Source organism: Mustelus asterias, chromosome 3, assembly GCF_964213995.1.
Source record: "Mustelus asterias chromosome 3, sMusAst1.hap1.1, whole genome shotgun sequence".
Classification (NCBI taxonomy): Eukaryota; Metazoa; Chordata; class Chondrichthyes; order Carcharhiniformes; family Triakidae; genus Mustelus; species Mustelus asterias.
The window spans coordinates 29,364,085-29,377,751 of record NC_135803.1 but is presented as its reverse complement, the minus strand read 5'-3'; the positions used below and the strand labels follow the sequence as shown (position 1 = coordinate 29,377,751).

Sequence of the window (13,667 nt, the reverse complement as noted above, 5' to 3'; positions counted from 1 at the left end):
GGCCAGTGGGCCGAGGTATGGCAGATGGAGTTTACTTCAGATAAATGTGTGGTGTTGCATTTTGGTAAGACAAACCAGGGTACGACATAGTTAATGGTGGGGCCCTGGGAAGTGTTGTTGAACAGAGGGACTGAGGGGTGCAGGTACTGCGTTCCTTGAAAGTGGCGAGTACAACACTGGAACAGGCCCTTTGGCCCTCCAAGCCCTTGCCGATCATGATACCCTAACTAAACTAAAAAAAAAACTTACTCAGTCTGTATCCCTCTATTCACTTCTTATTCATATACCCATCCAGATGCCTCTTAAATGTTGCTAATGTGCCTGCTTCCACCACCACCTCTGGCAGCCGTTCCAGGCACCCACCACTCTCTGCGTGACAAACTTCTCCCGCACATCTCCCTTAAACTTTCCCCCTCACCTTGAACCTGTGTCCCATTGTAATTGACACTTTCACCCTTGGAAAAAGCCTCTGACTATCCATCATGTTAAAACTCTGTCAGGTCTCCCCTCAGCCTCCATCTTTCCAGTGAAAACAATTCTAGTTTATTCAACCTCTCCTCATAGCCAACACCCTCGAGACCAGGCAACATTCTGGTGAGCCTTCTTTGATTAACAAGGCAGAAAAATAAAGAATTGATGCCTTTAACAATGGTATAAAGTGGTAAAAAAGGACCGTATTCTAATCAGATTTTTCTTCCATTCTGTAGGTGGAGCAGCTATTATTGCAATTATAACAATTGCTGTAAAATTACCAGCTGGTTACAGACAAGAGATGATGTGAGTGCCACTAAAAATACCTTTTTGACAGGTTATACCAGGAATGATGGCTACCTAAGGACAGGCCTGACACAATTTCTGGGACTGGAGATGAATACCAGGCCTTTAGATAAGGTTTCTAAACTTCGAAGTAGTTTACACAAAGCCAGGGTCTAAAAGGGATGAAGTTTATCAATATTTTGACAGAATCCCAGATCTCACCAAAAGTTAAAGTGAAGAGTAAGTAACAAGGTAAAGGGCAGCACAGTAGTGAGCACTGCTACGTCACAGCGCCAGGGACACGGGTTTGTTTCCAGCCTCGAGTCACTGTCTGTGTGGAGTTTGCACATTCTCCCTGTGTCAAATGGGTTTCCTCTGGGTGCTCCGGTTTCTTCCCACAGTCCAAAGATGTGTGGAATTGGTTGATTAGCCATGCTAAATTGCTCCTAGTGTCAGGGAGATTAGTAGGTTAAACATGAGAGGTTACAGGAATAGGGTTTGGGTGAGATTGTGTTTGGTGCAGCCTCGATGGGCTGAATGGCCTCCTTTTGCACTGTAGGGTTTCAATGAAAAATACAATCTTGCCTCAGTCCATCTCACCAATTCGATATTAAAAAGTGGCCATCCAAATTTTCATCGCAGCAACATGCAAATCTTAAATACCAGTTATCTTGAGTCCGCCCCTCCACATGAACACCTCCTGGAAACCTATCAGACACAAGGTGGATTTCTCCAATGCTGCCTGTTCCCCTCACCCCAGCAGCATCAATGGCGGGTAGAGGGGGAGGGGGGGGGGGTGGTGGAATTTGGCAAGAGGCTTAAAAGTTTACAGCGGGAACTTCTGATGCTGCCCACCATGGCGGATCGGCATGGAAACCAGCAAGAAATTGATTTGCGTCCTGTTAATGGCCTCCACAGCTTCCTGGGGGAAAGAATTCTAAAGATTCACCACTCTTTGAGAGGAGAAATTCTTCCTCAAATCCGCCTTAAATGAGAGACCCCCTTATTCTGCCACTATCCCCTCTGGTTCTACACTCTGCCATGAATGGAAACACCCTTCCTACACTTACCCTGCCTAAGAACCTTATACTTTTCAATCATATCACCTCTCGTTCTGCTGAACTCCAAGGAATACAGACTCAACAGGTGGGATTCTCCCCAAAAGAATTTCGTGTCGAATTCATGTAAAAACTGGAGTAAATTCTGCTGGTTTTTTCCATGGGATTTTCAAAATGGATTTCCCACACTCTGTGCACTGCAGAGTGCACCAGTGTGAATCTCATTATAAATCAGGAGGCGGGCCTATTCACGCTGGAGAGGCCGGCAGCATAGCGCTGAGCGGGCCACTGCGTATGTACTGATCTGTCAGCGATGATATCGGTGCATGCGCAGTAGCCCCACACTGCCAGTTTGCCGATCACTGGCCAGCCCTGCGACCCCACAATGCTGGCCTTCCGACCACCCCCCTCCCGACCTCCCCCACAGCCCGATCGCTGGCCCCCTGGACATGTCAGGGCTAGCCTGCCCCATCTCCCCGGTCCACCTTGATCCCCCTCCCCCTACGGTAGACTGGATCTCCCACTTCCCTCCGCCCCCCCTCCACCGGCAGTCCCAAACCCTCCCACCCGCAGTTCTGAACCACCACCCCCCCCCCCCCCCCCTGCCCTCTCAACCACCACCCCAAAGTCCCAACCTCCCACCCCTGGCAGGCCGACCCCTCCCCCACCCCCGCCTGATGCCCAGCCCCGATCGCTGGCCTCCCTCCCTCTGTCACTGATCCCTCTGTAGAGTGGCAGCGGGACCCCCCCCACCCCCCCTGATCGCCACCCCTATAGGCCCTGTCCCCAGGCCCAGCCCCCTTGGCACTGCCTGATGTGCAGTGGGCAGTGCCAAGGTGCCCCCTGGGCATTGCCACTTCACCCATTGGGCAGTGCCTGGAGGCCAGATGGGCGGGCACTGCTAAGCATTCAATGCCCAGGAGACACCACTCCTTACCCCTAACTTCCTGGGGGGGCCTTCATGGCCCGCCTTTGCGCCAGCGGGGTCCAGCCGCCAGCTCCCCGCAAGTGTTGAGCTGTTGTAAACCCCACTGGATTGAAACACTGCTGGGGGGAGTGGGCCTGGAGACTCCAGTCCCGGGCCCATTAATTAGATGTAAAATATATTATAATCAGTATTTACATAAATTATACAGCTCTGTGCCGATTCCTGGTGCAGAGTTGACGGTGCCAGAAATCCGGCGGCTGGAGATGCATGGAAGTCGTGGCGTCTAGCGGGGTGCCTGCTAAACGGTCTCCACTTGAGTGTCCCAATCCAGTCCAGTGAGCTGGGAGAATCACCGTCAATCTGTTTAATCTTTCCTCATATGGCAGTGCCTCCATACCTGAGATCATCCTTGTGAACCTTCTCTGTACTGCCTCCAATGATAATATATCTTTCCTTAAATAAGGGGACCAAAACTGTACATAGTATTCTAAATGTTGCCTCACTGGTATCTAGTACAGTTTCAGCAACACCTCTTTACTCTTATACTCCAGCTCCCTTGAAATAAAAGCCAGCATTCCATTTGCCTCCCCTATTATCTTCTGCTTCTGCATGCTTGCTTTCTGAGTTTCATGAACAAGGACCCCCCAAGTCCCTTTGTGCTCCAGCTTTCTGCAGTCTTTCTCCATTTAAATAATAATCCACCTTCCCATTCTTTCTTCCAAAATAAACAATTTCACTTCCTCCCACACTGAACTGCATTTGCCAATTTTCTAAGCGTTACATTTAGGCAGGATTCTGACTTAGAGGCGTTCAGTCATAATCCCACGGATGGTAGCTTCGCACCATTGGCTCCTCAGCCAAGCACATACACCAAATGTCCGAACCTGCGGTTCCTCTCGTACTGAGCAGGATTACTATTGCAACTTGTCACCTGTCAATCTCTCTCTGTAAACTAATTCCCCCCAAGTTCCTAACAATTTATTTCAATACCTTCCCCAAGGTACCGACGGTGGTCTGAAACACTTATAGTTTCTTGGTTTCCTTCTTCAAATATAAATCTGCTTTGAGGAAATCTCTTGAGATTGAGGTAAATCTGGATGTTTCTGCTCGGCAGTGGAGGGAAATTGTTGTGTAACTCAATTCAAACTCATTTTTAAGTTTCTTTACTGGGTCATGCCACACTGTTATCATAAATTAAGAGTTTATGCATTACGATTACAATATGTTTCACTGTAATATATGAATATTCCAATTTCAGCTGCTGGCTTGCTATCCCCGAGGGTCCAGATGCCAAGTTTTTCAGTGGAGAAAACGTACTTTTCTGGGCATTCATGCTTCCAGTCGCTTTGATGCTTTTGCTGAATTTGGTGATCTTTGGTTTGATCATGTCCAAGATAGTTTGCAACAAGGAAAACCTGAAATCTTGCAGAGGGTGAGCTTTCGCTATAGTTTACATATTTCCCTGGGTTTTACATTGTAGCTCACAATTCAGTGGAATCTGAATAAGTAATACATACAATAATGTAAGTTTCCTTAAGAGGTAGCTTCCCACCACAGTGGAGAATTTGCTCAGAAGTTTAGCATGTGCAGCACTGTAATGATATTAATATGTGAACCCTTAATGAATTGGTATAACATTTAAAGTCAATTAGTTGAAATAGCAAAATGTGGAATGTAATATAAGCATTTTTTTAATATCATACATGCTACTGATGGACTTAAGAGACAGGAATATGGTATGTAGCACATTTATAGCTAAGATCCCTGATTAAATGTGTCATGCAATCGGAAGAGATAGCAGGCCGAATTTTTGCTATTAGGCTTGAAGGTGCCTTGAGTCGGGAAATTTCTCAGCCAGCAGAACCATCTCGGTTTGACCCGATTTTTTGCTCTGGGGCTTCAGGGTAGGATTCAGGCTGGACAACCCCAGAAGCAGATTGTAGGTGGCCATGGGGTCAGCTGAATGCTGAGGTGGGTTAGTTAGGCCCACCTCGACTCTCTGGAATTCTATCTGTGGTTTTAGAAGGTGTTAATGCTCTAGCCCTTACCTCTCATGCCCTTTCACCTTTCATGGCATCCCAATGTTCCCTCACTGCCAATTCATGCCACCCATGGATAGAAAATTAACAATTTACTATGGTTGTAAGTAATCAGCAATATACTCAAGGCCAATTGCTGCCTCACATCTGTCTTCTATGTTTTATCTGCATTAGCACTCAACGTGAATTAAAAAGAAATCATGGCCACCTCCATAGCCACTTACCCAATAGCCACCTTTCACAGATCTCAGGAACCTGTGGTGATGAAAATTAATCACATTTAATACTCTCATTTATACGTACTTGATAGTGAAAAAAATTCCATTCATAAAACCTATTCAAAGTTTTTAAATCTTCACAACTCTTCAATCTCTTATAAAAAAAATCTAAACAATATCCAAATCTGCAGCTGATCTGATTCAAAATTGAATTTAACATGAGCTGGAAACCTTCAGAAAAGTTCTTTGTTTTCTCCACAATTTGCTGTGAAACTTAAGCAAGAAACAGGAAAAAATGTTCCGTATGATTATATCTGTGTTTGTTTTTGGAATATAGCTGTGCAATCTGCAAACAAAAATTCTTACAACTCAAAATAAATACTTGTACATTGAACATTTCTAAGAGATATGATATAATACCATGAATTTAAATGAATGTACATCTTTCTGTTTGTCTTTCACATATAATTGTATCAATTATAAAATGGGAGTTATTTATATTTATTTTCTCTTTCAGGATCTTTAAGGCAACTCTCTGGAAGCACTTTGCTGTAGTCTTTACTAATACAGTAACATTGGGTTTGTGCTGGGTCACTGGTTATTTGATGCTTATCAAAGGAGCGTACACTTTTTTCAGCACCATTTTTTGTATACTAAACTCTCTACAGGTAAGCAAAAGGAATAAAGAATGATAAAACACCAACTTCATAGTAAGAGGAATTACAACTCTTAAACTCTTTCCTAACTCCAATTAGTTGGACTGATGAAGCATCATCATCACCTGAAGCATTAACTCCTTTTCTCTCCACAAATACTGCCTGACCTGCTGAACATTTCATTCCTTTATTTCAGATTTCCAGCATTCTTTGTATGGTTTTATCAGTTGTCAAAATTTCTTCAAGCTTTTGGTTCCAATCTTCCAGTCTTTTCTTTCACTGGCAATGAACGTGCTTCACTCCTTTCACTCCGAATGACCCATGGTGCAGTGTGAACATAACATCAGTGGTCCTCATTTCAAGTTGTTTATATTAACTGTAGACGATTTGGTGGGTGGATAATGATGAAGCCCCAACAAGCATTATAATCTGTAATGCATGATTTGAGATAGAAATCTAGCGGAGTACTTTTCTGCTCTAGTGTTAAGACCTGAAATATTATACTCTTTCATCAACAAGGATATATCAAAAGCAGCAAGTAAATTTAGGGCCAGTGGAACTTCCAGGTCCAATACTAGCATCTCTTTCATTGTGGAAATATTAGAATAGAATAGAATCCCTACAGTGCAGAACGAGGCCATTCGGCCCATTGAGCCTGCACCAACAACAATCCCACCCAGACCCTATCCTCATAGCCCCATGTATTTATCCTGCTAATCTCCCTGACACTAAAGGCCAATCAACCTAACCTGCTCATCTTTGGACTGTGGGAGGAAACCGGAGCTCCCGGAGGAAACCCACACAGATACAGGGAGAACGTGCAATCTCCACACAGACAGCGACCCAAGGCTGAAATTGAACCCGGGTGCCTGGTGCTGTGAGGCAGCAGTGCTGACCCTATCTGAAAGAGTTGCCGGCCTCCACAATGTCCCAGGCTCATGGCTGAGGCTATGTCAGAAATGGAAAAGCAGTATAATACCTTCTTCCATTGATTTATATAGCACACTTATAACAAATGTGAATAGCCTTGCTCAGACCCAATGTGAACATAGATATGTTTTGAACATTTGAAAATGTATTTATTTTAAAAAGTCATTCACTGTAGCAATGGAAGAGAAGATACAGTACTTAATAAAAAACTTTTATTTTCAGTTTGTGCAATACTAATATCTTGATATTATTTGTGCTTCAGGGTGTCTTTATCTTCCTCTTGTGCCTTATTCATTTGAACGAATTTCGAAACAGGAAGAAACAGGATGAAGCAGCCAATGAGTATATTCAAACAGAAGAAAAAGTCCAATATTTCGATGAACAGTCTTATCATTAAAGGGAATTAACAGGCAACAGTTGTATGAAAGTTATAACTTCCGGATATTAGAGTAAGAAGCAAGTTGCACATCTTGTTCAGTCTCTCCTGAGATTACCCTCTCAGGATCATTACTTGTAATTTTATCTTCACTTCATGTAAAAATAAGGTAAGTGAATTGCCACAGCTTTGACACCAATGGTGTTCAAGTGAAATATCAGCAAAAAACATTACGAACAGGAGTTAGTTCTGCAGATCATATTTTGGGTTTATTTTGGTGACCCTTGCAGCTGAAACAAAAGCATCCCAGAGAGCAGTAAACCACCACAATGTTGCAAACAGCCGACTCCAGTGAAGGCAACCCCCCAAGATTGCTCTGACATCCCCAGGAATTGAAGATTAATCTCCAGGATACTATGATGAGCAATCCTGGGGAAAGATCATAGGCTCATTAAAAACAAATCAAGGTTTAAATTTGAGATGAACGCTTCCATCTATTAGTTATAAAATTATTTTCATTTGACATAAGGAGGTTGACGATTATGGAAATTAACTTATGAAGAATCCAATGCTGTGGAACATGGGGCAGGATGGTTGGAAATAGGGGATAACATGATGGCACCTCCAGATGTACATTCACCCAGGTTGGCAACCTTCGTCTGCTACTTAATAGCGTGCTTATATGCTTTTATTCTTACGTCATCAAAGCAGAATCTTGAAGCTATGAATAAATCAGTGAATACTATAAAAAACAATAAAAAGTCAAACGTCCATACAAAAGATCTGAAATCTGTTTAATAAGGGGAATATGATTACTTTTGAGTTATTGTAATACAATAAATATTTTGCACTCAGTTTTTGAATATTCACTATGGGTAAAATTGTTTTTACTTGACATTGTATTGTGGATTGTTAAATAAAGTATCGATAATGATCACCTCTGTTTGAATCAGGAGTATTTTACTCACCAGCTTTGCAGCTACTTCAACACTTATGATCTGTCTGTGTTCCTGGGAATCAACACTGAGACAATAGAGTGCATTTGGAGACTCTGTAGCTTCACTGCTTTGGTTGATCACCAGTTCATTCACCTTACTGACACTCCTACCCTTGGAGGATCGAGCAGCTGCCATGATGCTGATGACAGAGGAGGTCTGCTTTGGTTCGGATCTGCAGCATTTAACAAAGTGGTTCCATTTACCACATTTGGTGCATTTTTTTAACATATGCAAACCAAGCTGTTCTGTTTGATGGGTGCTAGCTGCTCGAGTTGGAGCATGGTGCCCTCTGGACTGTGAGCACTTCAGTTTCCCGCCTATAATCTTTGCTTCGTTTCTCAGATTGCTCATTTAATGTGCAGATGTTGATGGCTGCTTGTAACGTTAAGTCTTTCTCTCACAGCAGCTGCTTGCGGACTAAATCGTTATATATTCCACAGACTACTCGATCCCTCATTATATCTTCAGTGAGAGTTCCGACCACACATTCCTTTGCTAATATTTTGAGGGTGGTCCTGTATTGACTCATCTGCTTTCATGGTTCATGGAATTAAACCTATGTTTATCAAGGATTATGTTTTTTATCAGAAGGCAAATGTTTTTGAATTGTTTCAAGATATTCTTGGGATCTTCCTTTTCCTCCTTTGGAAGACAAATGGCTCGAACTTTTCAACATCCTTGGGATCCATGAGGTTTAACAGGGTAAATGTCTGTACCTTTTTTGACTTGTCAGAGAGTGCTGCACCACAGTAAATATGCCATTCCTTCTGGAACCCAAAGCTATCCACAATATTTTCATCAAAGACAAGTGGGTTGATGCAGCAAAGTCCTTGTGCCATACTGCTAACTCCTGACACCCTGTATAATATTGCGTGTTGCTCAAATCACCAACACCAAGGACTTCCAACAAAGGTAGAGTATTAAAGATACAAGGTGCACTCTAGGAATTCACCAAGGCTCCTTAGGTAATACCTTCTAAATCCACGGCTGCGACCATCTAGAAGGACAAGGGCGGCAGACAAATGGGACACAGCAACTTGCAAATTCCCCTCCAAGTCACTCACCATCGTGACTTGGAAACATATCTCCATTCCTTCACTGTTGCTGGGTCAAAACCCTGGAACTCTCTCCCTCACAGTATTATAGGTGTACCTACACCTCCAGGGGTGCTGCAGTTCAAGAAGGCAGCTCACTACCGCCGTCTGAAGGGCAAATATAACTGCTTCCCCAACCATATGAATCAGAAATAATATTATGTTTAATCTTGCTTATATTAATGCATTGCTTATGGCATTAATGTATTGACTTATCAAGGCGTCCTGAAGATTCATACCACAACCAAACCGTTCTGGTGTAGTCAGAACTAAGCTTCCATTGTACAATCAATGACAATGTTGCAAGTGCTAATCCAGCTGATAAACAGTAAAAGGTAATAAATATAATTTCATTCATTCAATGTGATGCAACCATTTGAAATTTTTGCCAAAAACATGCACAAAAATTGGGAGATATGAATGTTGACTTTTCTTTATTTTAAAAGGCAGTAAGTAACAATAAAAGTGATGGCATGAGGTATTCTTTGCCATTTCCTGCAAAGAAATTGGATTATTTAGACTCTTTTACCAAATCTGATCATATAGTAATCTTTAAATAGTTTCCAGGCTTGTAATAGGTCCAGACTACATTCTACCCCACTTCATGCTGATACTCTTTGCCCATTCAGAGACTGGTTGGGGTGTGGAATGGACTGCCTGCAGTGATAGTGGAGTCAGACACTTTAGGAACATTTAAGTGGTTATTGGATAGGCACATGGAGCACACCAGGATGATAGGGAGCGGGATAGCTTGATCTTGGTTTCAGATAAAGCTCGGCACAACATCGTGGGCCGAAGGGCCTGTTCTGTGCTGTACTGTTCTATGTTCTATGTCCATTCGACCTTTCACCAATTCCTTCACTTTGTTTTTGTACATCCCTGCCCCCATTTCTCATCTCACCCTTCCCAATTCTTCCCGGCGTGTTTCCTCTCTTTATTTGCCAGTTCATTGCGGTTCTCTTGCCCGTCTTTCATTCCAGTTTATGCTGGTGTACCTCTTCCTGCTATCAGCTCATGCCAGTGTTCCTCTCTAATCTAACCCCTTTCACTTCATGTGTGTCACTTTTTGGATTCTTGCCCCTCATTCCCCCATTCACCCCCTGCCATCCTCTGAATTGATCAAAGCGAAACTTTCATTCTCCCTCTCCATCTCTACCGAGTCCACACTGACAAAGGCTTTGGATGATTTTCCTTTCCCTCTCACTTGACTAAATCTCCATGCTGCCAGCAGAGATTATGGATGGAATTCTGTGTTCAGACTAGGTGTGGTGCCTTTCTGATAGGCCAGAATGACGGGATCCTGTGGGAGATTCTGTGTTTGGAACCTCCTAGATTATGCACAGGTGAGTCCCCCCCCCCCCCCCCCCCCACCCCCCCCGCCCCCCCCACCAAATCACCTGGCTGATTCATCATCTGTCAGCTTCGAAGGTCCTGCCGCCATATTTAAACACCAGTGGAGCACACTCCAATCACTCTCTCCAGCCCACCTATCTTCAGCAGACCATGCAGGATGTCAGCAATGATGTGGAGATGCAGGCGTTGGACTGGGGTAAGCACAGTAAGAAGTCTCACAACACCAACCTGGTGTTGTCAAACCTGGTGTTGTCAAACCTGGTGTTGTGAGACTTCTTACGGATGCCAGCAACCCAGAGAGAAAGGACTAGAAGCCTTAAAAGGAAGTCTATTTCTCAGTTCAACCACCCTTCCCCCAAGCCCATCTGGAGACTTTATGCATCCCCTTCCAGTAAATGATCTGGGAGTCCATTGACCTCCTTGTTTGTGAAGTTTTTATGCAGCTTTGTCGGGGTCCAGCTTCCCTCCTCCGGATCTTCCCTCTCCCTTCCATTGCTTGACTTTTTCATCCACCTCCTAGATCCTCTGCTTGCCAACATGAACCCTCGCCGTACCCCCCAGCTCCTTGCACAGCCCACTTTCCACTTTGCCCCCTTGTCTTTGTTAGGCCACACCTCTGTCATCCTCAAGCCCACCTTGCACTCCATCCCAGTCGAACAATTTGTAAGCTGACTAAGAACCTAATCGGCTCCTTCCCTGGGCTATCATCAGGTCCTGGAGTGGCATTTGAAACTGGAGGCTTTTAGTTCAGAAGCAAGTGCGTTACTAACAGACGCAACCCTTTCCTTCCACAAACTGGCATGCACCAGAGATTCTGCTTTCCATGGACACACAGAAGTTGGGATGTGTCCAAATTGGTACTCATAGTTGTTTGCATGTGGTGTCCTCCTACTGAGCCAGCAAACATTAGCCAGGTGTTGGAAAACCCTGCAGACCTTCGACCCCAGTTCAATAAAGGTAAAGTTATTTGACTTAAGTTGACCCTGAAAGATTTGTTGGGGTCAGCACTGCTGCAGTTTGTTAGGAAGAAATCCAAATTCCAGCACTGCTGCAGAAAATAATCTCGCCATACACTTCTTTGTCTGGTGATACAAATGCTGAAAGTGCATTCAGATATTTGAAGCATTCAATAAAATTTTAATTCCAAGGACCTAGCTGACTCAGACATCCTCAGCCCAACAATTTTCAGCTGCTTTATGAATGATGTTACCTCCATAATGAGGTCAGAAGTGGGAATGTTTGCTGATGATTGCACAGTGTTCAGCACCATTTGTGACTTCTCAGATACAGGAGTGCGTGCAGCAACAAGACCTAGACAAGGTTCAAGCTTGGGCTTATCACTGGCAAGCAACATTCACATCACACAAGTGCCAGACAAAGCCCAACTCCAACATAGAGAATCTGACCATCTCCCCTTCATATTAAATGGCATTACCATTACTGAATTCCCCATGATCAACATCTTGGGGGTGACCATATACCAGAAAATTAAGTGAACCAGCCATATAAATAATGTAGCCACAAAAACAGGTTTGAGGTCAGGAATTCTGCAGCATGTTACTCACTTCCTGACTCCCCAAGGCTTGTTCACTACTTACAAGGCACCAGTTAGGGAGTGACAGAATACTTTCCATTTGCCTGGATGAATGCATCTCCAACTACACATGAGAAGCTCATCACCATCCAAGACAAGGCAACCTACTTGATTGACATCCCATCCAACATCTTAAACATTTAATCCTTCATCATCAATGCACAGTGGCAATGTAGTACAAGACGCACTACAGCAACACTCAACACTCATTTGACAGCATTTTCCAAGCCCATGACTTCTATCACCTATAAGGACAAGGGCAGCAAACACATTGCAACACCATCCACCTGCAAGTTTCCCTCAAGCCAGAAATCATTTTAACTCAGAACTACATTGCTGTTCCTTACTGTTGCATCAAAACCTGAAACCCTCTTCTTAATAGCACAGTGGATGTACCTATACCACATGGACAGTTCAGCAAAGTGGCCCATTACCACCGTCTCAAGGACAGTTGGGGATGGGCATAAGACAATGTTGTCTTTCAAATGCTGGATAAGCATGTTTTTATTATGCCCCTTACTGGCTTCTGCTCCATAACTTTGTTTATTCAAGTTGTCATGCAGACTTTCCCCTGTAATATATTCATTTAGTCTCATTGAAGATTAGTTTTAATCAGCACAGCATTTACATTGTTTTCATTTTTTATTTGCTACTGATAAGTAAAAATGTTCTTCTCAATTTCACTTTCTATCCATTTTAAAAGTTAAATAGTGTTCAGTAACATCAGAAACATCGTTATATTGTTTTGGCGGCAGTGTCTCAGTACAAGTGGATGATCTTTGGAATTCTCCACCCCAGAGAAGAAGGTGTAATTGGTGTTATCAGCAAGTTTGCGGATGACACGAAGATGGCTGGACTTGCAGATAGCGATGAGCATTGTCGGGCAATACAGCAGGATATAGATAGGCTGGAAAATTAGGCGGAGAGGTGGCAGATGGAATTTAATCCAGATAAATGCAAAGTGATGCATTTTGGAAGAAATAATGTAGGGAGGAGTTATACAATAAATGGCAGAGCCATCAAGAATATAGAAACACAGAGGGACCTAGGCGCGCAAGTCCACAAATCCTTGAAGTTGGTAACACAGGTGGAGAAGGTGGTGAAGAAGGCATATGGTATGCTTGCCTTTATAGGACGAGGTATAGCGTATAAAAGCTGGAGTCTGATGATGCAGCTGTATAGAACGCTGGTTAGGCCACATTTGGAGTACTGCGTCCAGTTCTGGTTGCCGCACTACCAGAAGGACATGGCGGCGTTAGAGAGAGTGCAGAGAAGGTTTACCAGGATGTTGCCTGGTATGGAGGGTCTTAGCTATGAGGAGAGATTGGGTAAACTGGGCTTGTTCTCCCTGGAAAGACGGAGAATGAGGGGAGATCTAATAGAGATGTACAAGATTATGAAGGGGATAGATTGGGTGAATGGTGGGAAGCTTTTTCCCAGATCAGAAGTGACGATCACGAGGGGTCGCGGGCTCAAGGTGAGAGAGGCGAAGTATAACTCAGATGTTAGAGGGATGTTTTTTACACAGAGGGTGGTGGGGGCCTGGAATGCGCTGCCAAACAGGGTGGTAGAGGCAGACACACTGACATCATTTAAGACTTACCTGGATAGTCACATGAGCAGCCTGGGAATGGAGGGATACAAATGATTGGTCTAGTTGGACCAAG

General features: G+C 43.8%; 1 protein-coding gene across 2 annotated transcripts in view; it reads left to right on the top strand.

The window, feature by feature from the left end:
- The window catches only part of LOC144488644 (adhesion G-protein coupled receptor G7-like), a 44,358-nt gene extending 36,461 nt beyond the window's left edge, over nucleotides 1–7,897 (top strand). For both annotated transcript variants that reach the window (XM_078206713.1, XM_078206721.1), the window contains 4 exons: nucleotides 708–777; nucleotides 4,001–4,174; nucleotides 5,517–5,667; nucleotides 6,848–7,897. In XM_078206713.1, coding sequence (XP_078062839.1) covers nucleotides 708–777; nucleotides 4,001–4,174; nucleotides 5,517–5,667; nucleotides 6,848–6,982 — 530 coding nt within the window. In that variant the 3' untranslated portion in view covers nucleotides 6,983–7,897. The remainder of the gene's footprint in view (nucleotides 1–707; nucleotides 778–4,000; nucleotides 4,175–5,516; nucleotides 5,668–6,847) is intronic.
- The last annotated feature ends 5,770 nt before the right edge of the window (nucleotides 7,898–13,667 follow it).